General features: G+C 48.6%; 2 protein-coding genes across 3 annotated transcripts; both read right to left on the bottom strand.

Moving 5' to 3' along the window:
• Positions 1-3,128: 3,128 nt before the first annotated feature.
• On the bottom strand, positions 3,129-8,810 carry Neu1 (neuraminidase 1). Of its 2 annotated transcripts, none has more exons than XM_070024095.1 (6): positions 8,527-8,810; positions 8,031-8,223; positions 6,154-6,416; positions 4,379-4,561; positions 3,989-4,211; positions 3,129-3,889 (listed from the first exon to the last, which is right to left on the bottom strand). In XM_070024095.1, exons 1-6 carry the CDS (start codon positions 8,683-8,685, stop codon positions 3,663-3,665), a joined length of 1,248 nt encoding a protein of 415 aa, XP_069880196.1. In that variant the 5' UTR covers positions 8,686-8,810; the 3' UTR covers positions 3,129-3,662. The 2 variants fall into 2 exon arrangements, with proteins under 2 accessions (XP_069880196.1, XP_069880197.1); XM_070024096.1 differs by having other exon boundaries at positions 6,343-6,416.
• A 484-nt stretch (positions 8,811-9,294) lies between these two features.
• Positions 9,295-25,595, bottom strand: Slc44a4 (solute carrier family 44 member 4). The gene is made up of 21 exons (XM_070024094.1): positions 25,519-25,595; positions 23,433-23,481; positions 22,162-22,235; positions 21,960-22,038; positions 20,619-20,718; positions 20,418-20,543; positions 20,142-20,202; positions 17,819-17,909; positions 17,656-17,739; positions 17,187-17,422; positions 16,994-17,093; positions 15,688-15,780; positions 15,127-15,229; positions 11,998-12,251; positions 11,816-11,910; positions 11,607-11,710; positions 11,454-11,527; positions 11,182-11,252; positions 10,973-11,067; positions 10,809-10,893; positions 9,295-9,543 (listed from the first exon to the last, which is right to left on the bottom strand). Exons 1-21 carry the CDS (start codon positions 25,550-25,552, stop codon positions 9,422-9,424), a joined length of 2,130 nt encoding a protein of 709 aa, XP_069880195.1. The 5' UTR covers positions 25,553-25,595; the 3' UTR covers positions 9,295-9,421.
• Positions 25,596-25,846: the final 251 nt, after the last annotated feature.

Genomic DNA, 25,846 nt, shown 5'->3' with positions numbered 1-25,846 from the left:
CTTTACCTCTTAAGCCACAGATCCACTTCTGGCTCTTTGCTAGTTAATTGGAGATAAGAGTCTCATGGACTTTTAGCCCCAGGTTGACTTTGAAATCTTGAGTCTCAGTTCTCAGCCTCCTGAATAAGTAGGATCACAAGCCTGAGCCAGCGGTGCACAGCTTTTTTTTTTTTTTTTTTTTGAGACAGGGTCACCTTATGTATCCCAGGCTGGTCTTAAATTATCTTCCTCCATCTGCCAAGGGCTGGAACTATAGGCATGAACCATAGGTTTGGTAACATCCGATCTGTTGTCCCAGCTACTGAGAAACACAAAAGCAAACCTCTAATTACAAATGAACTGACCACCATCCTTCTGTCCTTAATACTTAAAAACATTTAAACTTATTAGTTTCTTAATTTGGGGAGGTTTGAACTTAGAGCTTTTTACTTGCCAAAGCAAGCACTCTACAACTCAAGTCATACTCTCAGTCCATCTGGCCTTCAAATTAAAAACAACAAAAAAATTCTTAATTTACCTTAGCATGGTTAGGTACACAGTTCTACCATGTGAGCCACACCATGAGTCTTTTCTGTTTTAGCTTATTTACTTAACTATTTTCTTTGTGCATGTGTGCTGGTATCATACCTCTACTTTTGCCTTTCTACCGATTAACTGGAGTTAAGTCTCACAGATTTGTCTGCCAGGACTGTCTTTGAAGCAGGATCCCCAGTAATGCTGAGTAGTTAGGACTGAAACATGAGCCACTGGCACCCAGCTTTAGCTTATTTTTATGTAACATCTGTCCTTTTGCAGCCAGTTTTGACTCTGATCCTCTTTAAGAGTGCTTCCCTAGTAGATGGGATTACAGGCATGAATCACCCTGGCTTGTTTCTTGAGCTGGAATCTTGATAATTTGAATCTGTAATCCCAAGGAGTTGGAATTACAGCTATCATGCCTGGTCCTATGTATGATTTTTTTTTTGAACAGGGAATTGAACCCAGAGTCTTTATATACTATGTATATGCTCTACCATGGAGCTACTCCCATGTCCTTTTGTGTGTGGTTACAAACTGCACATGCTAAGCAAGTACTCTACCATGTGGGCTACCCCCAACAACTGTTTTCCTTTTGTTTTGGGCACAAGTCTTGCTACTACATCTCCATCTCCTCAGGCTGGCCTCAAACTCTTGTCTCCACCCTGCCTCTGTCTCCTATGACTGTACATTACTTTGCACATACTGTGTAGGCACTGTGTTTTTGTTTTTTGCCAGTCCTAGGGCTTGAACTCAAGGTCTGGGTATGGTCCCTGAGCTTCTGTGCTCAAGGCTAGCACTCTACAATTAAGCCAGAGGACCACTTTTGGCTTTTTCTTTTTATGTGGTATTGAGGAATCAAACCCAGGGCCTCATGCATGCTAGGCAAGCACTCTACCACTGAGCCACCTTCCCAGCCTGTGCTTCTTTTTCACATGGAGAAGTGCCAAGGCTCTCCCACTCAACAACAGGCTGCAAACATCTACTTCTGGATGAGTTGTGATTTCTCATATCACTTATCATAGGAAGTACTTACTTTGGGTCAGGCTAGCTTGGGATAATTTTCCCATCTGATTTTATTTATAACTGCTTATTTTATGGAGGATAGGAAGATAACAAAAGAACAGGACTGTAGAGGTAGCTCAGTACTACAGCTTGCCTAAAATGAGCAAGGCTTTAGGTTGGATCCCTAGCACCATAAAACAACAATCAAATTTAGTTTAACCAAGCATGGTGGTGCCATCTGTAATCCTAGCACTCAGAAGCCTGAGGCAGAAAGACACGAAATTTAAGGCCAGTCTGAGCTACATAGTGAATCTACACTAATCTGAGCTACACAGCAAGACAGTATCACAGGAAAACAAATAGAACAAGAGAAAAAAAATTAGGTTTCAAAGTGTCTTACAGAGCTCCCTTCTTGCAGCTATGAAAATTAATCTGGTTTCCTGCTTATAAGAAGGAAGTCAGAAAGCCAGGCACCAGTGGCTCACAGCTATAATCCTAGCTACTGGGGAGGCTGAATTCTGAGGATCCCAATTCAAAGCCAGTCGAAACAAGAAAGTTCATGAGACTCTTATCTCCAATTAACTACCAAAAGCTGAAAGTGGAGCTGTGCCTCAAGCTGGTACTTAACTAGTCTTTTTTTTTTTTTTTTTTGTCGGCCATGGGGCTTGAACTCTGGGCCTGGGCGCTGTCCCTCAGCTCTTCAGCTCAAGGCAAGCGCTCTACCACTTGAGCTACAGCGCCACTTCCGGTTTTCTGGTGGTTTATTGGAGATAGGAGTCTCACGGTCTCTCCTGCCCGGGCTGGCTTTGAACCGCGATCCTCAGATCTCAGCCTCCTGAGTAGCTAGGATTACAGGCATGAGCCACCAGCGCCCGGCACTTAACTAGTCTTGAGCACAAAAGCTGAGGGACAGTGCTTAAGCTCAAAGTTCAAGCCCCAGAGCTTAAAAAGAAGAAAAAGAAAAGAAAAGAAAAGGGCTGGGAAGGTGGCTCAGTGGTAGAGTGCTTGCTTTGCATGTATGAGGCCCTAGGTTTGATTCCTCAGCACCATATAAGCAGAAAAGGCCAGAAGTGGTGCTATGGCTCAAGTGGTAGAGCACTAGCCTAAGGGACAGTGCCCAGGCCCAGAGTTCAGGCCCCATGACCAAAAAAGAAAAGAAAAGATAGAAAGAGCTGGATGCTGGTGGCTCATGTCTGTAATCCTAGCTATTCTGGATGCTGAGATCTGAGGACTGCAGTTCAAAGCCAGCCCAGGCAGGAAAAGTCCGTGAGACTTTTTTTTTTTTTTTTTTTTTTTAAATATCCGTGAGACTCTTATCTCCAATAAACCACCAGAAAACCAGAAGTGACACTGTGGCTCAAGTGGTAAAGCACTCGCCTTGAGCTGAAGAGCTGAGGGACAGGGCCCAGACCCAGAGTTCAAGCCCCATGACCGACAAAAAAAGAAAAGGAAGGAAAGGAAGAAAGAAAAGAGAAAAAGTCAGAGAGAAAGCAGGGTGATATGCTAGATTTAAATTTTTCCCATAAGTAGACCAACTACCTTTCCAAAACACAAGTAAACATGATGAAAACAGAAAACATGATATGCATTGATAGAACCACAGAGACTCTACGAATGCTCATCCTCCTTCATTAACAATTTTAAGTTCTTAATACTTTGATTCATAAATAGTGAGGGGAAGGGAGCAGGAGGTATGTACTTAGTTTCTTACCCTGAAACTAAATCTGGAGCTCTTTACTAACTCTTTACAAAGCTGGTATCTTCCTCCAACCCTTCTCAGCAGCTTGGCCTTCCCCCTTTTCCTGAGTTTACATTTATTCACTTCTCTAGGCCCAGCTAGCCCTGCCTGAGAAAGGAGCAGCCATTTTCTTGGGAGGGCAGAAAGGGAAGCAGCCTTACCCAGTGTAGTGGAAAGGAAGCACTCCCAGGGGAGGGCAGGACTTCCTGTGGGGGGGGTGGGGGAAAGCTGAGCTTTTCATTCTAATGGGGGTGATTTCCCTGTCAAAGTGAAGTTGAATTGGCAATTGGTAGAGTGCAAAAAAACGTGGAGCTGTCCTTCAGGCATTCCCAGCAGACCTTCTACACAGCTGTGGTCCTGAAGGCAGACTCTGGAACCTTCTGTCCCAGGGGCAGGACGCAGCTCAGAGAGTCCCATAGACACTGATTTTGACCATGGAGATGCTCTCTGTGTAGTGGTTCAGGCCTTTCTCATACAGGACGTACAGCTGGGGTGACTCCTCTTCTCCATTCCTGCTATTCTCTAGGGCTGCCAGGGATGAGTAGCCACTGGGTCCTGGCCACAGCTGTACTGTCTCTTTCTGCCATGAGGTACCATTGCTGAGGCTCCAGCGCAGGGTCAAGTTCACTCCTAGGGAGAGGCAGGAGTCAGGAGAGGCAGGACATTTGGTCTTCCCAAGGGCTTGTTTAGACAGGGGCAGCCTGGTTCACCCCACCCTCAGGTACTCACTGGACTCTGGATGGGCTGGATTGGAGAAGAAGACAATGCCGGAGTTGGTGGCTACAGCTCCTGCTGCCACCACAGGATCCACAAGCTCACGGTCAAAGGTCACATCCCGAAGCCTCAGCGTATCACAGGCATCGTAGCTGCGGAGGACAATCCGGCAGTGGCAGTGGTAGTTATTCTGATTCCGGGCATTGATGATGACGGAACCATCTGGAAGCTCATAGGGCTAAGGGAAAAGAACAGTCCTATGAGAGGATCTGGTGAGTGGAGGGTGGAAGAGAGCAGGGAAAATGCCTTGTCCCTGAAGGGACCCAGACCTGGGCTTGTGGGAGGAATGGTGTGCTAGAGGGTAGGGCAGGTAAAATGGTGGGCAACTTGCTGTGGACTCCTCACCTGGCATTCATCAGGGTTGAAATCATTTTCTCGCTTGGGCTGGCCATACGGGATGCCACTGATCCCAGTCCCGTAGCGCCAGGTGGCACCGTGGTCATCGCTGAGGAGACAGAAGACCCCATCTCGCTCTAACGTGCCATGGCCACACACGATGAGCCGGCCCTTCCATGGCTCCCGCTGTTTCTGTGAGAAGGAGAGGCAGGTGTCACAGAGGGAGACAGGCTAGGGCCCAGGGAGAGAACAGGGAACCAACCACCTCCTAAGAGTAAGGATACATGTGGTTTCTTTCTTAAGGGTCCCAGAAAAATCCCACAAATGTAGACTGCATAAACCTCATAGACTGCTGCCCAAATTGTTTTTTTTTGGTGCTGGTACTGGGTCTTGAACTCAAGGCCTCACATACTTCGCTTTTCCTGCTCAAGGCTGGTACTCTACCACTTGAGCCACATTTCTACTTCGACGTTTTTGCTAGTGAATTGGAGATAAGAACCTCTTGGGTGATACTTACTAGACACTATGGTGAAAATGAACTATGCAACTTGTGAAGGGGGACCAGGAGGGGAAAACTGGGAGAAAATGAGGGAAGAGGTGACACCGTTTAAAAATAAAAATTTTAAAAGGAATCTCTTGAATTTGTCTGCTCAGGCTGGCTTACAACTGGGATCTTCAGATTTCAGCCTCTTAAGTAGCTAAAATTACAGGTATGGGTCACCAGTATCCAGCCAAATTGTCTTTGTGTGTGTTGGTAGTGGAGTTTGAACTCAGGGTCACATGCTTGCTAGGCAGGTACTAGAATCATGACCCCAGCTCTTTTTTTGGGGGGTTGGGGAGGTCTGGTTGTGGGGCCTGAACTCCGGGCCTGGGCGCTGTCCCTCAGCTCTTTAGCTCAAGGCTACTGCACTACCACTTGAGCCATAGCACCACTTCCAGCTTTTTTTTTCTTCTTATGTGGTGCTGAGGAATCAAACCCAGGGTCTCATGCATGCAAGGCAAGCGCTCTACCATTGAGCCAACTTCCAGCCTGACCCCAGCTCTTTTTATTGTAGTATTTTTCAGATAGAGTATGGCAATTTTGTCTGGGCCAGCCTCAGACCTCCATTCTTCTATTGCCATCTCCTGAGTAGCTATGATTTCAGATGTGGCCACCATACCTACTTAGTCTGTGATGACTTCAAACAAATCCATCTATGTCTACCTTCCACAAGAAGCTCTTTTTTGGGGGGAGGGGGGTCCGGTCGTGGGACCTGAACTCTGGGCCTGGGCACTGTCCCTCAGCTCTTCAGCTCAAGGCTAGCGCTCTACCACTTGAGCCACAGCGCCACTTCCGGCTTTTTTCTTTTTGCTTATATGGTGCTGAGGAATGGAACCCAGGGCCTCAGGCATGCAAGGCAAGAGCTCTACCACTGAGCCACCTTCCCAGCCCCCCTCTTTTTTTTTTAAAGCACAAATTCCTTAGGTCTTTCAATGTGTGCTGCTAAACATGATGTGCACAAGAGGGCCCAAACTGAGAACTTAATGTCATCGAGTTTTATGCTGCAAAAGTTACCCATAGATTGCGGGGACAGTCCTGCTAACAACTCCCAACTGGCAAGCCAGTGGCATAGTTTCACCTTTACCTGGTACCTTGTTCCTCCCAGATGTTTCTTCTTCCAAATATCCCCACCCAAGACAGAAAACCTGAGTTTATGGGATCTTCTCTTTAGGAGGAATCCATTTCAGGGTATCTCCTAGATTTCCCCAGGCAGCCCCTTCCATTCATCTCCCAGGACAGAGACCTGAATGCCAGAGCCTGGTCCTGGGGCAAACATCTCAGTGCCAATATCCAAGGAGAGATTGCGGGGTGGGCTCCAGGAAATGCCATCATCCTTGCTCCATACCAACATGGTGGAGGCCACCTGGCAGCGGACCTTGTGAGCACAGAGGCTGTAGAGAAGAAACACCACTCCTGTGTCCATGTCACTTACTACTGCCCCCAGGTTCAGTCCATCCGGGGCCTCCCCGTCGTCTATAATGAACTCTGTAGTAGACCAGGTGCTACCTGTTCAAAAAATAAGGGGAGGGGGGAAAGAAATGCAGAGTGAGTATCTTGGAGGTACACCTTCTATCATAACTTCTTCCTAACATCTTTCCTTTCCTTAGAAATCCAAGGCTATGTATGATTGGCCCAGGGAATTACAAATTCTGCCTCACCTTACTATTCCGGTTCAAACCATCTAGTGATAAAAGCTCCTATTCCTGGTATTTCTCCCCTCAGGGCTTTTTAAAAAATTATTATTCTTTAAATTGTTTTCTTCCCTGGGAATTACTGGCACTTCGGTAATCCTAGCTACTCAGGAGGCTGAGATCTGAGCATCCTGGTTCAAAGCCAGCCCAGGCAGGAAAAGTCCTTAAGACTCTTATCTCTAATCAACCACCAGAAAACTAGAAGTGGAGCTGTGGCTTGAAGTGGTAGAGTGTTAGCCTTGAGCAAAAAAGAGCTCCAGGACCTGAATTCAAGTCCCATGACTGACAAAAACAAAATAAAACACATTATTCTCTTCAAATAGTTGTATAAAGGGGTTTCCATTTATCATTCTACTTGCCCCTACCTCTCCACCACACCCTTTCCTCATTTCCTAGTTCAGTTTTACATAGCACATTGAATATTAAGACTACAGGGCTGGGAAGGTGGCTCAGTGGTAGAACGCTTGCCTTGCATGCCTGAGGCCCTGGGTTCCATTCCTCAGCACCACATAAGCAAAAAGGAAAAAAAGCCGAAGTGGCGCTGTGGCTCAAGTGGAAGAGCGCTAGCTTTGAGCTGAAGAGCTGAGGGACAGCGCCCAGGCCCAGAGTTCAGGCCCCACGACCGGACCAAAAAAAAAAAAAAAAAAAGACCACACCAACTCTTTCTTTTCCTTCCTTCCTTCCTTCCTTCCTTCCTTCCTTCCTTCCTTCCTTCCTTTCTTTCTTTCTTTCTTCTTTTTTTCTTTCTTTCTTTGTTTCTTTCCTTCTTTCTTTCTTTTTTTCTTTCTTTTGAATATCAGTACTGGGGCTTAAACTCAGGGCCTTGCACTCTCACTTGTATTTTCCTGCTCATGGCTGGGGCTCTATCACTTGAGACATCCCTCTAGTTCTGGCTTTTTGCTGGTTAACTGGAGATTAGAGTCTCCTGGATTTGTCTGTCTGGGCTGACTCTTAACCTCTATCCTCAGATCTCAGCCTCCTGAGTAGCTAAGATTATAGGCATGGGCCACTAGCACTTGGGCAAACCTTTCCTCTGCCTGGGATAATCTTCACTGTTCAGAATTACCTAATTCCGCTCTTTGCCCAGATGTCACCTATTTAAAACTTCAACCAAATGGCAGCACTTGTTCTGCTCCTTGATCTATTTAATTTTTTCTCCATCGATCCGATCACCTCCTCAACCCAAATAATCAAGTTTATTTAATTAGTATACTTATGGACTAGCTCTTGCCAGGAGAATATAAGTCCTTTGAAGGTAGACAGAGAATTTTGGTCTATTTTGTTCATGGCTGTATCTACAGAATCTTTAATCTGACATATAGCAGGTGCTTCAATAGACATTTTTCCCTCCTAAGGGGTTGGCCTTAAGGGTCTCAGGCTTTAGCCCTCCAAGTTTCTCTATCCTTATTCACCCCGGGAACCTTTATACCTTGGTCCGTGGACCTCCGCAGGGCGATGAACTTGGCCCCCTCATCAGATGCAGACAGTTTTCTGGCCTCAGAGAAAGCAAGGAGAGTGCCCCGAGGAGTGGCTGTAATGAGCGGGATTCGGAAGGTGTCCACCGAGCCGATCTGCTTCCCGCTCACCCACAGCAACTGTTCCAGGGTCACCAGCGGCTGCACCTATGCGAGAGGAGGGGGCTGTCAACGCGGACAAGCGGGACTTCAGGCTTTCGGACGGAGGGCAAGCGACTCCAATTGAGACTCCGACCAGGGATGGGGGTAGGGATCCCAGGAAAAGGGGGGGGGGGAAGAGTCCGAAAGAGGGTTTGGACTGAAGATGGCAGGGAGCAGGGACACTCGGGAAGGGGACCACAAAGAAGGAAGGATTTGGAATAAGGAAGGCAGGGATGAGGACCCGGGAGTCCTGCCGGAGTTAGGGGGTGTGGGGGGACAGCGGACAGAGCCCACCGGGCGGTGACTCACCATACTGAAGTCGTTCCTAGTCCTCGCCTCCAATCCATCCAGAGTCAACAGCAGAGGGATGATCGCGACAAACACCCCAACTCTACAGCCTCCCCAGAGACACCGGGTCCGAGATCTCCAGGATCCGCCCTGGAGCGCGCTGACCGAGGGCTCCCGCATCCTCTCTCCCCAAGACCCCGGCCGAGACCCGGACTGGGGCTGAAATCAGTCACCTGACCCGGGCTCTTTAAATGCTCAGAGGCCACCCTGAACCTGCCCCACCGGTACCTCCCTCCCGCCGCCAGTGTGCCACTCTAATTGGTCCTCAAACATCCCCCCGCCTCCCTTCTGGCAGAGCCTGTGAGATGGCCCTGCTGACTGGCTCTTTTTGCCGGAGCGCGTGACCCAGACGGGAAGTTTATTGGCTAGGGCAAAGAAGGCGGTCTCATTCTATAGGAGCTTTTGATTGGCTATGGTTTCAGAGTCCTACTCACAGGGGGCGAGGCCTATTTTAAAGCAATGGGCTGAGGGCTGGGAAGGTGGCTCAGTGGTAGAGCGCTTATCCTGCATGCTTAGGCACTGGGTTCGATTCCTCAGCACCACATAAGCGGAATAAAGCCGGAAGTGGTGCTGTGACTCAAGTGCTAGAGCGCCAGCCTTGAGCTGAAGAACTGAGGGACAGCGCCCAGGCCCAGAGTTCAGGCCCCACCACCAAACAAAAGCAACTGGCTGGGTTAAAAAGCAGCATCGTGGGGCATTGGGGGTGGGGAGGATAATAAAAAAAATCGATTTATTGAGAAAACAAAATATTAATCTTTAATAATACCTATTTACTACAAAATCAATATTTTTTTTAAGGCAAAGTGTGACTGGGGATGGGGGGGGGTCTGTACAGGAGGAATCAGTCAAGGGAGATTCATTTCTTCCTCTTTTTGTTTCCTGGGGGCACTTCGTTCTTTTTGCCTAGAATCTTCAGGAGAGACTTGGGCATGTAGTAGGGCCGGTCCAGGGAGCCATCGTGACGTTCTAGGTCTTCCACTGAAAGGCAACATAAATCGGTTACAGCAGATCCTAGGATCCACTCTCCCCAACACTAGGGAAATGGGGGACTGGGAGATTATCTGTCAAGTTTCTAATCCTGGCTGCACCACCACCAGCTAGTTTCGTTTTCATTTTTTTCTCCTCCCACCCCCACAGAGGTTTGTAAAGCTATTGGCCAAGTTATGGAATCTGTTTCTTTATGTAAAGTGGAGTCAGTGGTATATTTCAGCGTGGTAATGATGATTAACAAATATAAAAATGCCTATCAGCCAGGCTCCAGTAGCTGAGGATCAAGATTTGAAGCCAGCTCAGGCAGGAAGTCAGTGAGACTCTCTTATCTCAAATTAAACACAAAATAAGTCCGCAGTAGAGCTGTAGCTCAAGTGATAGAGCACCAATCTTGATTGAAAAAGCTAAGGGAAAGTCTCAGGTCCTGAGTTCAAACCCCAATTGTGCACACACACGTCAATTGCTTAGCACACAGCTGGCAGTGTAGCTAAGTGGTAGACCATGAGGAGTAATCTAATGCAACCACAAAAGCAACCAAAAAAAAATCTGAATGAATAAAATCCTCTTACTATATCCTCTTTCTGGGAAGTGTCTATTCTGGTTAATTTATACCCTAGATTTCCTAGAGAAAGAGAGCATAGGCCATCAGCCTGAGAATTCACTTCTTTTTTTCCCAAACCTCTGGCTTTATTTATTTATATTTATTTATTATTTTTGTCAGTCGTGGGGCTTGAACTCAGGACCTGGGCACTCTCCCTGAGCTTCTTTTGTTCAAGGCTAGCACTCTATCACTTTGAGCCACAGCACTACTCCCAGCTTTTTCTGTTTATGTGATACTGAGAGATGAAACCCAAGGCTTCATGCATGCTAGGCAAGTACTCTACCACTAAGTCACATACACAGCTTTTTATTTTTGTGTTGGTTGTGGAGCTTGAACTCAGGTGCTGTCATTGAGCTCTTTTTGCTTAAGGCTAGCACTCTACCACTTTGAGCTATAGTATCAGTTCGTTTTCTGGTAGTTAACTGGAGATGAGTCTCATCATAGACTTTCCTGTTCAGGCTTGCTTTGAACCATGATCCTCTGTCTCAGCCTCCTGAATAGTTAGAATTACAGGTGGGAGCCATGAGTGCCCAGCAACCCCTGGCTTTAGAATGTCAGAAGAAGCTGCTCCTAGCTCCTTTGGTTCTCTACAAGCATCAAGTTTCCTAAAAGGCTTAGAGGAAATGGCTTGGGGTGAGGGTGTGTCACTCACAGAAACACAGGAAGAGTGTGTCTACACACATGCCGAAAACACTGAAGAAGCCACTGGCGATGACATAGGCTCCCACAATGGAGGTCTACAAGACACAAGGCTGGTTGGGATTGGTCTGTTCCTTAGGGGAGTTAGGGGATACATCAAAGAGGCCAGTTACTCACCATAATGGGTAGCCAATAATAGTTGAGGTGGGGGTTCTCAAAGTCTTTACCCAATCCCTTGATTTGGCCAGAGAAAAAAAAGAAAGACAAGACCCCTGTGGGAGAGATAGGGATGTTAGGGATGCTCCTTTGAGGTCACCTGTTCAGCTGCCTAGCACCCCTAAACCCTGACCCTTACCAACACCTTCAATGAAAGTCCTGGTCCTTACCGACACCTCCAACCACCAGCAACTTCCCAAAGAGCAGGAGCAGGTCTGTGACTTTATCCAGGACAACCACCCTGTGTCAGAATTTAGGGTAGATTGTGGGTGAGATTTCTGGGAGTGGAATTGGCTATATTATTTGCAGGGAGAGCGAGGAAATGAAAATGATGCACATTTTAAGATGGCAATATGCAGAGCATTAAACCAAACACAAGGCATTCGGGGCACAGAATGCGGTGAAGTCAGATTTGGGTGAGAAGGGTGGGGGACAGCCTCACCTGACAACATTCCGCATGAGCAGCATGAAGGCATTTTTGGCTGAGACACAGAAATTCTTCCCATAGATGGCGATCTATGGGAAGTGGGAAAGTCAGAGTTACCTATGATGAGCTTACTTGGACCAGGTTATGGGGTTTGACCACTGTGCTCACCATGATGTACGCATTGCGGTTCAGGAACTTGATGAACTTTTCCAGACACCACAGACAGCACTTGAAGCAGCACATGATGCAGCGGGCCATTGGGTTCTGGGCTCCTAGGAGCAAGGAAAGTCCATGCTTGATTACTGGCCCCTGTATCTCCTCCACTCCCAAGAATCTAGTTGCTCAGTCTGGCCTTCTCCAACTCTTGATGGGCTCACCTCTCAGCTTGTGGTCAATGTACTCTAGGATGATCCGGGCTATTTGCACAAGGCTCAGGATGAGGGCTCCAAATGCCAGTGATCCTGTGTGGTAACTGCAGGGGAAATTAGGTCATTTGGGGTAGCCTAGCACCCTAGAGTCCCTATTGTTCCTAACTCCCAGGACTCTGCCCCTGACTTACCGGAGTGTGCGGATGAAAGCTGCGCTCAGGGGGAAGGTAGGGATATCCCGAGGCTTGTGGAAGGCCCAGTAGAAGGAGGCAAAGGCCCCAGCCAGGACACATTGGCCTAAGGCCAGAACCCAGTTAAGGGTCCAGAAGAGCCCTAGGATCCCATAGACTTGTAGGTTGAAGAGAGAACGTTGTACTAGGCCTGTGGATGTGTAGCCCTGAAAGACGCACATCAGCCCTGGACAGGTGTAGTTTGTAGACTGGGCCTGGAGGTGGCAGGGAAGACAGAGTAAGATGAATATGGCTTCAGAGGGCACAGTATGGCTCCCTGATCTCCCTCCATTCCCAGTGGTCCCCAAGGTGGAGGAGTCTGTTCTTTCTCTAGACTTGTTTCCAGGTATAGACTATGTACTGGCTAGTGTATGAAGGGACTTCGCTTCCTGGCCCAGGGCTGGCCCCCAAAACTCCCCAGCCACCTGTGTGTGGGTAGCGTGACACTGTCCCTTTCACTTTCTCAGCCACCTTCTCCAGGGCCCAACTTCAGTTTTACCCAGGTTATCTGAGAACTTGCTCCTCCTGCCTCTGAGTTCAGGGGTGAGAGATGTTTGCCACTATACCCGATAGCCCATGACTTACACAAAGCCGGTGATGCTGGACTGGAGTTACTGCTTATATGGTAGAGTGCCAGCCGTGAGCCAAAAAAAGCAGAATGAGACTGAGCTCAAATATGACTCACACCTGCAATCCTAGATACCCAGGACACTGAGATTTGGAGGATCAAAATTTGAAGCCAGTGTGGGCAGAAAAAGACTTTATTTCCAAAATAACAAAAAGGACCAGAGGCTTGTCTTAAGTGTTAGAATACCAGTCTAGCAAAGCATGGGGCCCTTTAAAATGTAATCACCAAATCGGTTCAGTCCTCTCTCCCTTCCCTTCCTTCCTCCTCTTCTTTTCTTTTCTTTTTTTTTTTTTTTTCCCCAGGGTCTAGGGCTTGAACTTGGTCTGGGCACTCTCCCTTAATTTCTTTTTGCTCAAGGCTAGTGCTCTATCACTTGAGCCACAGTGCCACTTCTGGCTTTTTCCTGTGTAGTTTATTGGACATAAAAGTTTCATGAACTGGGCTGGGAAGGTGGCTCAGCGGAAGAGCGCTTGCCTTGCATGCATCAGGCCCTGGGTTCGATTCCTCAGCACCACATAAACTGAAAAAAAAAAAGCTGGAAGTGGCGCTGTGGCTCAAGTGGTAGAGTGCTAGCCTTGAGCTGAAGAGCTGAGGGACAGCGCCCAGGCCCAGAGTTCAGGCCCCACGACTGGACCCAAAAAAAAAAAAAAAAGTTTCATGAACTTTCCTGCTCAGCCTTCCAACTATGATCCTCAGATCTCAGCCTCCTGAGTAGCTAGGATTACAAGTGTGAGGCACTGGTACCTGGCTTCTTTTCTTTCTTCTTTTTTTCTGTTCTTTTTTTTCTTTTCCTTTCTTTTTTTCTTTTCTTTTCCATCTTTCTACCCATACTGGAGCTTGAACTTAGGTTCTTATACTCTCATTTGGCTCTTTTGTTCACAGCTGATATTCTACCACTGGAATCATGTCTCCAGCCTGGCTTTTTTGCTGGTTATTCTGGGGATAGAATCACACAGACTTCTTTTGCCTGGGCTGGTTCCAAACCATGATCCTCAAATCCCGGCCTCCTAAGTAGCTAGGATTATAGATAAGAGCCACAAGTGTTCAGCTTTTTCCCCCCCTCTAGTACCGGGGTTGAACCAAGGACATTGGGATTTCTTGGTAAGTGCTCTATATGTTTGAAATTGTGTAAGAAAAATAAACCACATTATACTCTGGAGATCACTGCAGGTAGGTGTCAGTCCTCACTGATAGAAGGTGAGTTAGTAGCAAAGGAGAACTAGGTCATCCTGAGCTTGCCATTCACAGTGCTAACACACAGTAGGTCTTGTGCTAATCTAAAAGAGCTTCATTTATAATTTTTTAATTAATTAGAATGTGGTTGCCAGGTATGGGTGGCTCATGCATGTAATCCTACGTACTCAGGAGGCTGAGATCTGAGGATCATGGTTTGAAACTGGCCCAGGCAGAAAAGTCCGCTTGAGCCTCTTTTCTCCAATTAACCACTCAAAAACAAAAACCTAAAACAAAAACAAAACAAGGAAAAACCCCAGAAGTGGCTCAATTGGTAGAGGGCTAACCTTGAGCACAAAGAGGCTCAGGGACAGTATCCAGGCCCTGAGTCCCTCCACAACCAAAAATAAATAAACAAACAAATAAATAGAATGTGGCTAACGCTTGCTGCAGGCATAGCTCATAGTTCCAGCTCAGAAATGGCAGGCCCTGGGCTGGGAAGGTGGCTCAGTAGTAGAGTGCTTGCTTGCATGCATGAGGCCCTGGATTCGACTCCTCAGCACCACATAAGCAGAAAAAGCTGGAAGTGGCGCTGTGGCTCAAGTGGTAGAGTGTTAGCCTTGAGTTAAAGAGCTGAGGAACAGCACCCAGGCCCAGAGTTCAGGTCCCACATTCAACAAAAAAGAAATGAAGAGAAATGACAGGCCCTGCAAGCTTTGAGCTCAATTTGTTCTGACCAGTTTAGTGCCACACCTTGGGGGCACTTTGGGGAGACAGCTCCACCCTCAGGTCCTCCTGGGAGTCCCACCTCCTGGTTCCAAGGAAGGTAGATTTAAAAACAAAGAAACATAAAAAAGCAAAACAATCCAAGCAGTTACAGGCTCTTATCAGAGTCCCGGCATTATACAAAGGACTTTATGTACCCAGTGTCATTTAACCTTTTCAGCCACATCGAGGAACATGAGTATGATTAAGCTCCATTTCCCAGAACACAAGGCCAAGGGCTGAGGGTGAAGTAGTTAATGGCCCATGCAGTAGAGGAAAGTCCTGCTGTTCAACCTTCCTGTCTTCCTCCTTCAGGCCATGCCTTCTGCTGCCTCATTTTCCTTCCCACAAAATGGGTGACTCAGCCAGGTGGAGGGAGGTGGCCAGTTATATGACCTTAAGCCAGCCCCTTGCCCTCTCTAGGCCTCTGTTACCTCTGTGGTATGGGGGACCTGGGCTAGTTGGCCTCTAATGTCCCCTCAGCCTTGTTGAAGTCCTCTAAGTACCCTTCCACTTTCTCTTACCATAGGATCGCAGGATGCATTCACTGGTGCATTCTCACATCCAGGGGCACTCTCATTGGACACCCAATAGATATACTGGGGTTGCCCGGATGTGGCCAGGTACCCAGAGGGGAGTCAAGGAAAGTATAGCCCCACAGTGACTCCACAGATCTTCCCTTAGGACCCATTCCTGGAAGCTAGTGCAAAGCGAGCTGGAATACAGCCTGTGCTTAAACTCAAGGCCTGAGTGCTGTCCCTTAGCTTTTGTGCTCGATGTTAGTACTCTACCACGTTGAGCCATTGCATCATTTCTGGCTGTCTAGTGGATAACTGGAGATGAGAATCTCACAGACTTTCCTTCCTGGGCTGGCTTCGAACTGGGATCCTCAGATCTCAGCTTCCTGAATAGCTGGGATTACAGGTATGGGGCACCAGCTGCCCAGCCTTAGCTTCTCTTTCTTGACTGTGACCCAGCACTAGGCTGTGTCTGCCCAAAGAAAAGTACAGGCATGCACTTCTTCATCCCCTGTCCTGCCCCGAGAGCACGAAGACAGAGGGTCCAGCTAGGAGGACAAAGGATACAGAGCAGTCATGGCCCAGTAGGCAATGCAAATGACCAGGAGGACAAAGGTGACGAGTGGGTAGAACAGGGTTGACATCATCTGTCCCACAGCTCTGTGAGGAGAGAAAAATAATCCACCATTAACACAGTTCTAGCCTCTAGACCCCCAGGGTCAAACTTGGCAAGAGCCCCTTGTCCACCTTGGCTACCACCTGTCTGTTACCCTAGGCTGGGAGCAACCAGGCAGCAACTTCATCTTCCACATCTGTATCTCCAGCACCAATTGTGGGGCCACATACTCCTGAGGTGCTCACTGAAAGAGCTGAATAATCTGGCACAAGAGATGTATGCTGGGGCTGGGAATGTGGCTCAGTGGTGGAGTGCTTGCCTAGCATGCATGAAGCCCTCAGTACCACAGTACCACATAAACAGAAAAAGCTGGAAGTGGCGCTGTGGCTCAAATGGTAGAGTGCTAGCCTGAGCAAAAGAAGCTCAGGGACAGTGCCCAAGGCCCTGAGTTCAAGCCCTGGAACTGACAGAGGGGTGTGTGGGGTGGAGCAGTATGCTGGGAGCATATGGCTCACCTCTGTAATCCTAGCTATTTGGGAGGCTGAGAGCTAAGGATCATGGTTTGAAGCCAGCCTGGGCAGGAACATCTTGAGACTCTTAACTCCAGCTAACTACCCAAGAGCCAGAAATACAGCTGTTGGTCAAGGTAGAGTACTAGCCTTGAGTGAAAAAGCTAAAGGACAGTGCCCAGGTCCAAAGATCAAAATCCAATGCCAGTATAGACACACACACACAAACACACACACACACACACACACACACACGCACGCACGCGCGCACAAGCATGCACACGCACACACACACACGCACACACGCACACACGAGAATGTATAGAGCAGACTAGGGGCATAGAAGCTATCTGGGTAGCCTCAGGAGCATCAGGGAAGAGAATTTCCAAAGTGTAGTCTTCTGACAAGATTTAATAGCTACTGATAAGGAGTAAGCTGTTGCTCCTCCTTTCTGCCTAGAGCCCTACCATTTCATCCAGTGACCCCATAGCTCCTACAGGGACCAGGTCCATGTTCTAGGCACTTGGTAGACACCCATAACCTTCACTATAACCCATAATGTAGGGACTGACATTATACCCATCTTATAGATAGGGAAAGGAAAATTGAGGCTCTAAGAGGTTGAGCAAGGTTAATCACTTCACTATTGTGTCCTTTTCTGGGGCTTCCTATCACCTCCTCGGTACTCTCCCCGACCAGCCTGCACTGCAACCCTCAGCTCCATTTTTTCCTTCAAACAGGCCCTTACTTGCTGGCCTCCTGCAGAAGGGCGATGGCGATTCGAATCCGCTGCCTCAGGAAGATAAGCAGGAGAAGCAAGATGCCTTCAATCACGGCCAGCAAGATCACTGCAGAGGGGGACAGTGGACAGAGTGCCTGGGTCAGAAGCAGGGTGGGCACAAGTCCTTGGTGGCTGGAGGATGGACGGAGCGAGCACTCACAGGCGGCTAGCCAGGTCTCCTGCACACTCTTGTAGGCACTGAGGTTGGTGGTGAAGCCTAGCTGGTAGATGGAGGCACCCTTGTCTCGCAGCACCCGGTACTGCTCCCAGCAGTGGTAGATACCGTAGGCCAACACAGCTAGCACCCCGAGGATCAGCACCAGCACCAGGGGCCCGGCCATCAGACGCAGAAGCAGGATAAACAATAAGCTCAGGACCAGAGCCACGCCTAGGGCACTGCAGACAATGTGATATAGATGAGGGTCATTCTGGGTTCCTAAAGTATTTCCTGACCCCATTTCTTTTATAAAGCCTAGGATCCACTCCTAGCTCTTTCTCCTCATTTTCTCCTCCTCCTCTTCCTCCTTTATTAATCTCAGCTTCAGACATGGGACTAAGGGAAAAGTGGATCAAGGAGGGAAGAAGGAAAAGATGGAAGAAAGAGAGGATGGGGGAATTTGGTGACTCACACAAGGATCCAATACCAGGACCGGGCAAAATCCTCAAAGATCTTAACTGTGATGTCTCGGGCATTGATGCTGTCCAGAAGCCCACTGGAGGGGAGGGATAGAGTCAGGTGGTGCTGTGGCTAGAAAGGAGTGTAGGATGGATGTGGGGCGGGGAGGTGCCTACCTGATCCCTTGAGAAACGCTGGTGTTATGGATCCCAGGGAAATCAGGCAGCGTGTAATTTACATTGGGCAACGGAAAACAACGTCCCAGAGCTGGAAGGGAGAACAGGGGCTGCTGCATGGTAGGACTCTCTGTCCTTAGCCCACAGGGCAAGGGAGTGATAGACTTTGCTTCTCAGGGGCTGGAGGTGCTGCTCTTGGTTCTACTGCCAAAGCAGTAGTTCTTGCCCTGTGCAGTCTGGGCCACTTCCCCCTCCCTCCCCCCCCCCCCCCCCGCCCCTGCTCTGCCTCCTCTCTGGCCTGCACTGCTACAGTATCTCCAACCCCAACTTTTCAAGACCAGGGCACTGCCCAACTGCCTTATCTGTGCACTCCAGGTTACTCTGCTGGTCAGACATCTCTAGAGGCTCTGTCCTGGAGAGCCACCATCCATGCTCCCTGGCCAGGCTACTGGGTGCTTCCACTGAGTACAGCTCCCCATCCCCTCACTTCTACATCTCAGCTTTTGCTGAGCCTCTCTCTGAGCTTCTGTTCCATCTCACCTCCTCCAGGAAGCCTTCAGCCCTGCATCTCCTCACACTCGTTAGACACCTAAAGGCACCTATGCAGAGCTATTTCTAGCAGCATTATCCTGGTGACAAGGTTGCTAAGTGGCCATTTTGCTATTTACATTCTAAAGATGAGGAAACAGTGCAGATAGGTTGAATAATTGACTCCAGACCAGTCAGCTAGACAGTGTCATAGTTTGAATCTAGATCACTCTGATTTTGGAACAACTATTTCTCATACTTTATATCGTACTTATATTGAAAGCTAAGTATCTTTCCTCATGCTGCAACCTTTTTTTTTTTCTCCCCAGTCCTGTGGCTTGAACTCAGGGCCTGGGCACTGTCCCTGAGCCTTCCTGTGGCTTGAACTCAGGGCCTGGGCACTGTCCCTGAGCTTCTTTTGCTCATGGCTAGCATTCTACCATTTGAACCACAGCACCATTTCTGGCTTTTTCTGTGTATGTGGTACTGAGGAATTGAACTCAGGGTTTCATGTATGCTAGGCCAGCACTCTACCACTAAGCCACATTCCCAGCCCCTCGTGCTGCAATTTAAATAATGTTTCCTATTAGAAATTATAAGGAAATTAAAACAAACAAACAGCTCACAGAAGGGCGCTGGTGGCTCATGCCTGCCTGTCATCAAAAATACTTAGGAGTCTGAAATCTGAAGATTGGGGTTTGAAGCCAGCCTGAATAGAACACTCCCTGAGACTCTAATCAGCAAAAAGCTGGAAGTGCAGGTATGGTTCAAATGGTAGAGTACTAAGCCTTAAACAAAAAAGCTATGCAAGATTATTAAGGCTCTGAGTTCAAACTGCAGTACTGGCAAAAATAAAGTCCTCATAAACAGTGGTGGCACAGGCCTGTGATCCCAATATTTAAGAGGCTAAGACAGGAGGATTACTATGTAGGCATCCTGGGCTACTCTTATGTATGTGCGTATGTGCGTGCGTGCGTGCATCCATGCGTGCGTGTGCGTGTGTGTGCCATTACTGGAGTTTGAATTCAGGGCCGGTGAACTGTTTCTGAGCTTCTTTTGCTCAAGGTTAGCACTCTAACACTTGAGCCATAGATCCATTTCTGTTTTGTCTTATTTTTTTAGTTTATTGAAGGTAAGAGTCTCATGGACATTCCTACCCAGGCTGGCTTTGAACCAAGATCCTCAGATCTCAGCCTCCTGAGTAGCTAGGATTAGAGATGTGAGCCATCATACTGGTGTGAGCCTAGCTTTGACTCTTTCAAAAAAAATTACAGGGCTGGGAAGGTGGCTCCGTGGTAGAGTGCTTGCCTTGCATGCATGAGGCCCTGGGTTCGATTCCTCAGCAGCAAATAAGCAGATAAAGCTGGAAGTGAGGCTACGGCTCAAGTGGTAGGGCACTAGCCTTGAGCTGAAGAGCTGAGGGACAGCGCCCAGGCCCAGAGTTCAGGCCCCACGACCGACCAAAAAAAACTACAGCTGCTGTTAGAGCATCATACAGGATCATCCTTTCCCATCACTCCAAGCTCTCCTGTAACCTTACAACCACCTTTGCTCCTTCCACCCAGAATGTAGCTCAAACTTGCTCTGTCCTTGCTCTGGCCCACTGCCTGGTGCACAGTAGGTGCTCAGTAAGCATTGATGGCTTGATTGCATGGTCACATAGCAGAGAGAGAAAGAAGACCTGGTGCCCATCCCAGTTTTGCCACTGACAAGCTATGTGGCTTTCCTCTCGCTGGTCCTGCTTTCCTCGTTTGAGGAATAAAAATATTGGCTCTGATGATGAATGTACCCTCACCTGGAGTGGAAGGGAGGAGGAAACTGGGACAGAGCTCCTGTTGTAGGCTTTCCAGCACTATCTAGGGATAGAAAAGGGATGATAGACACACTGATGTAAAACAGAATGAAGAATCAAGCTCTTCTTCATCACCACCACCACCACCACCACGGGTGGGGATGTCTGTTTACCCTTCTTAGGAGAGCCAATCAGTGATCACCAATCAACTTCCCCGCCCACCCCTGCCCATTGTGGGCCCTTCTGGGCGGCAGTGATGATGTTGGAGTCAGTGCTTACCATATTCTGGGGTACTCCTGGCAGGCAAAAGTTTTTATTTCCTTTGGAGAAGACCTCCCCGACTGTCAGTGACAACTGGTTACTCTCCACAGCCCACGGTGTCTCTGGACAGGAGGACACACATACCTGGGGGCAGAGAACATGCTAAGTAGCTTCTACTTGGAGATGCATGGAAATGGGGGGCAAGTCCCAGGCTCTGACCTGGGGCGTGGGGCACTGTAGGCTGTTCTGGGCGACCGTAATGATGTTGGCACTCAGGATGCAGCTGAAGATGTTGAAGTACAGGACATAGGGTTTATCTCTGCAGGAAGGGAGGAAGTGTGCACTTCAGGGTGTGGTTAGGTGTTAGGGGAGAAGAAGGACTACTAGGGTCTCTTCCCTAGATTACAGTGGGTCCTGTGTGGCCCTGTCTCATCCAGCTCCTGGTCCCAGCTCAATTAGGGAAGCAAGGAAGACACCTGATGACATCCCAGTCATTCATATTACAACAGTTGAGTGGCAGCGAATGTGGTGTAAAATCTTCTTCCAGCTTAACAGCTTTGAACAAGTCTTAAGGGCTCTGCCTCAGTCGTACCATATATGAAACAATAACCTTTAACTCAAGAGGCTTAAAAGTGTGTGTGTGTGTGTGTGTGTGTGTGTGTGTGTGTGTGTGTGTTATACTGCCTGTCTAGAACATAGTAAATGTTATATGATTATTAGGTTTTTTTTTTTCTTTTTTGGTGATGGTCTTAGGAGATAAAAGTCTCACAGACTTTCCTGTTCAGGCTGGAAAGTCAAACACCTTTCCTTAGATCTCAGCCTCCTGAGTAGCTAAGATTACAAGTATGAATCACCAGCACTTGGCAAGGGTTTATTTGTTAGCCATTTCCTGCATGTAGGGTAATAAGTAATAAGAGTTTCTAGAATCACCTTGTGCTTCAGGTAAGGGAATCAAAGCTCAGAGAGGTCAAGTAAGTGACCGGAGGCCATACACCCAAAACTTAAAACTAGTCAAGGATCCAAACAGTAACCTGTGTGAACTCTAAGCTCATACACTTAATCATGACTCTATACTTAACTCCCGGTCCTGGGGGTGGGGGACTCAAGCCACCTGACCAACCAGAGATGGCTCTCAATATGGCCTCCAGTGATTGGAATGGGGGAGGGGGGATGCTGAGGGTGGAGTGGAAACAATGGGGAAAGAATGCAGAAGGAACAAGCACAGTTCAGTGCCCAGGCTGAGGGGGTCTTCCTCCACCTATTCCACATCTTGCCTCTCTCCTGCCCCTTTCTTCCCACTTTTTTGTTGTTGTTAGTTGTGGGGCCTGAACTCTGGGCCTGGGCACTGTCCTTGTGCTCTTCAGCTCAAGACTAGCGTTCTACCACTTGAGCCACAGTGACATCTCTGGTTTTCTAGTGGTTTATTGGAGATAAAGAGTGTCACGGGCTTTCCTGCCCGGGCTGGCTTTGAACCGCGATCCTCAGCTCTCAGCCTTCTGAGTAACTAGGATTACAGGCGTGAGCCACCAGGGCTCAGCTTCTTCCCACTTTGGTACTCACTTGTTCTCTCCCATCCCGCAGTAGGCTCCGGTGGAGTTCCTGGGGTAGAGGACTTGCCGAGGGTCTCCATACACCCAGGCTGGAGACAGACCACACAGATGCATCATGGGAAGGCAGAGACTTGGGGAGAAGCTCTAAGGTAGTCCCCACCTGGTTTACTGCCCCTACCCACAGCCCCAACTCTGGGCAACTGGGAACTCACCCACAATCCCTACCACGATGTAACCCAAAATGAAGAGAAAGAAGAGGACGCAGCAGATGACATCCGTGCAGCTCCTGAGGGAGAAATGGAGGTCTGAGCAGGGCAGAGGTGGGTTGGGAACCTCTGAGGAGGAAGTGCATGGGTTGGTCTGGAGAACTGGGGAATCCCCGAGAGGGTGGGTATCAGCAGGTTTTATTTATTTGAGAAATGTTTTTTTCCTGCCAGGTGCTGGTGGTTTACACCTGTAACCTTAGCTACTTAGAAGGTCAAGATCTAAGGATCCAAGTTCAAAGTCAGCCTGAACAGGAAAGTTGTTGAGGCTCTTCTCTCCAATTAACCACCAAAAGGCCACATGTGGAGGTGTGACTCAAGTGGTAGAGAGCCAGACTCGAGTAAAAAAGCCAAGGGAGGGCTGGGAAGGTGGCTCAGTGGTAGAGCGCTTGCCTTGCATGCCTGAGGCCCTGCGTTTGATTCCTCAGCACCACATAAGCAAAAAGAAAAAAGCCGGAAGTGGCGCTGTGGCTCAAGTGATAGAGCACTAGCCTTGAGCTGAATTGCTGAGGCACAGCGCCCAGGTCCAGAGTTCAGGCCCCACGACCGGAGCCAAAAAAAAAAAAAAAAAAAAAAAAAGCCAAGGGAGAACATGCAGACCTGATTTCAAGCTCCAGGACTGGCATAGGAAAAAATAAATAAAAGGAAAAGTCCTTTTTCTGAGTGGGTATCTTTCTCCTGAAGTAGAACAGAAAAGACCAGTTTGAGCTAGAAGTAGAGCTCAGTGGTAAAACATGTAGAGCTCAGTGGTAAAACATGTGCTGATTGCAACGAGGCTCTGGGTTCAATCCTTAAAACCACCAAAACAAAGCCAAGAAAAGCACAAAAGGGCTTAGCTGGCTAAAATTACACACACACACACACACACACACACACACACACACACACACACACACACACACACACACACACACACACACACACACACACACACACACACACACACACACACACACACACACACAACACACACACACACACACACACACACACACACACACACACACGTGCCAAAATCAGGAAATAACTCCCCCACTGCCCCCCAGCATCTGTAAGCCTCTGCCAACTCTCCAAACAACAAATGTCCCAGAGAACCACTCAGCCAGGACAGAATTTTTCTGTTTCTTCTTGTTTTACAACAGGTTTCTTACTAACAGGTCAGCGAACATCAAGCAAAACCATCATTCCCCCCTTCCCCCAGGGCAGTGCCCAGAACTCACCGGTTTTTGATGGGACCTCGAAAGGAAGGATCATATTTGGCTGGTTTACCTGGACAATATGAGAATGAGGCAGAGGGTTTCTCTCCCATATATATATATATATATATATATATATATATATATATATATATATATATATATATATATAAATGGTCTTGGGGCTTGAAGTCAGGGCCTCATTCTTTCTTGGCTTTTCCCTCAAGGCTATCTCTGTACCACTTGAGCCACACCTCCACCAATGTCTTTTTTACAAGTTAATTAAAGATAAGAGTCACACCTTTGTTTTCTTTCTTTCCTTCTTTCTTTCTCTTTCTTTCTTTCTTTCTTTCTTTCTTTCTTTCTTTCTTTCTTTCTTTCTTTCTTTCTTCCTTTCTTTCCTTTCCTTTCCTTTCCTTTTTTGCACAGGTTGGCTTTGAGTTATGATCCTCAGATCTCAACTCTCTGAGTACTTCTCTATGTCTGGTCCCTTCCTTACTTCAACCCTAGGAGGACCCAGCACAGGGGCCAGCAGAAGGAGGAAACAGAGCCAGTAGTAGGATCCAGACCTGGTCAGCTGCTCAACAGCTGTCTGCCAGGAACTCTACCCCATCAGACAGCAGGGCAATAAGGCCTTTATGGGTTTTCAGTTCATACTTCAAGGCCATCTGACTGGAAAATGGCCTTGGTCCTTATCCCCATACTAGTCTTTTTCCAGAGGGCTCTGGCCAGCTGGGATCCATGGCTTTCCAGCACCCATTCTTATCCCTAATCTCTGTATGTATATCCTCATTCTGGAACCTGCTCTGAACCATCCAGATCTGAGTCCCTCAGCTCCCAGGCCCTCCTCACAGCTGTACCCACTTCTTGCCCCAGGCCCCAGGCAAAGAAACTAAAGCCAAAGAGGTCCACACCTGCAGGGCCTGGGGAGGGAGGGAGGGAGGAAAGCGCCTTCGTTGACTCTCATTCTGAAGGGATCTTAGTCCTCTGGCCACCACGAAATTCTGGGCAGCCAGTCAGGGTGACACCTGAGCTGGCTGGCCGTTGAAGTTGTGGCCACGTTTCTGTTCCTGGTCTTCCTTGAGTACATACAGGGAGGAGGTGGAGCCAGGCAGCCAGGGTCCCTTGTGGGCACCCAGGAAGAAAGATAGAGAGCTGGGCCAGAGACTGAGAAGGGGTAGGATCCACTTTTCCAAAGAGCCCTGGACTCTGTTCCATCCTGGCTCACCGAACTGAGGTCAATGATTGACCCAAAGCTGCTCCAGGAAGTTTTCTGGAGCGCTCTGGCCCCTTCCCCTGTTTGCCAGGGAAAGTCAGCCCCACCTCGAGGAGGCCGCTCCTCCCTCAGGATTATGGTCCCTCTCCACCCAAGGGATCTGGCCGGCAAGCTGTGGCTCTCACAACTTGGGGATCCTGGAGGCTGAGCTGTAGCTCTAATTTCTTAGGACCCCTGGGACAGACTCCCAGACCTTTTTCTTCATGCATTCTGGATGTCTCGCTCCCCCTCTTCACAGGAATCCTACAAGGCCCTGCCCCTGTTCCTCAAAGACCCCAAACAGACCCAGGAGCAGGGCTCAGTCTCCTCCCAACGGGCAGCTCAGGGTCCCAGTCCCTCACCAAGACCTGAGTGGCAGGCCCCTAGCACCTTCCTCCTCAAAGACCCAGAGTCCAGGCTGGAATTCCTCCCTTGCACAGGACCCCTGGCAGACACTCCTAGCCTTTAAACCTTAAGTCCCATCCCCTCTTCTGCTCAGGACCCCAACCCTGCCACCTTCCATCCTTGTTTGCCAAGGCCCTGTCCTCAGGGGCCCAAAGCCCAGGTCCGAAATCCCTCTACCGCCTACAAAGCCATCTCCCACTGTATACCCAGACCCCAGCCTCACTCTGCAAATGGCTCCCAGTTGTGGCTCCCAGGTCCTGAGCCCCATCGCCCCAGGACACCAATTTCATCTCCTTTTATTGACTCTTGTTTCCTGGTCCCTCACTCAAGCACCCAGAGCTCTCCTTAGTTCCTCGGCCTGGATCTAACCTCAGCCACCATTGTCTGCAGTCACCAGCCAGCCTCCCGCCCTCCAGAACACCAGCCCTTGGCCCCAGCCTCTAGCCTCACCGTAAGCCTCGTTCTCATCCTGCTTTCCACCCATGGCTCAGTCGCCGGAGTGATTGGAGCCTGGGAGACCTGGCGTCTCACCTGCTACCTGCCCCGCCTTCCCAACACGTCATAGCTCCACCCCTGCCTGTGGTCCCCGACACACTCCAGTTCCTCCTTCGGATCTCCACAACTCTAAGTAAGACCAGGCAGCTCGCTGAGAAGGGACTGGAGCTGCTGGCTGGGAAAGTGTCACAGCTGTAAGGACTTAAGAGTCTTCGGGAATTCTGCAAAGTATCTCTCAATGGCAATGCCCTCCAGCCAAAAAAAAAAAAAAAGTTCAGATTTG

Source organism: Dipodomys merriami, unplaced genomic scaffold (genome assembly GCF_024711535.1).
Source record: "Dipodomys merriami isolate MVZ:Mamm:240054 unplaced genomic scaffold, mDipMer1.0.p SCAF_16, whole genome shotgun sequence".
In the NCBI taxonomy this organism is placed as follows: Eukaryota; Metazoa; Chordata; class Mammalia; order Rodentia; family Heteromyidae; genus Dipodomys; species Dipodomys merriami.
This window is presented reverse-complemented; position numbering and strand designations above follow the sequence as displayed.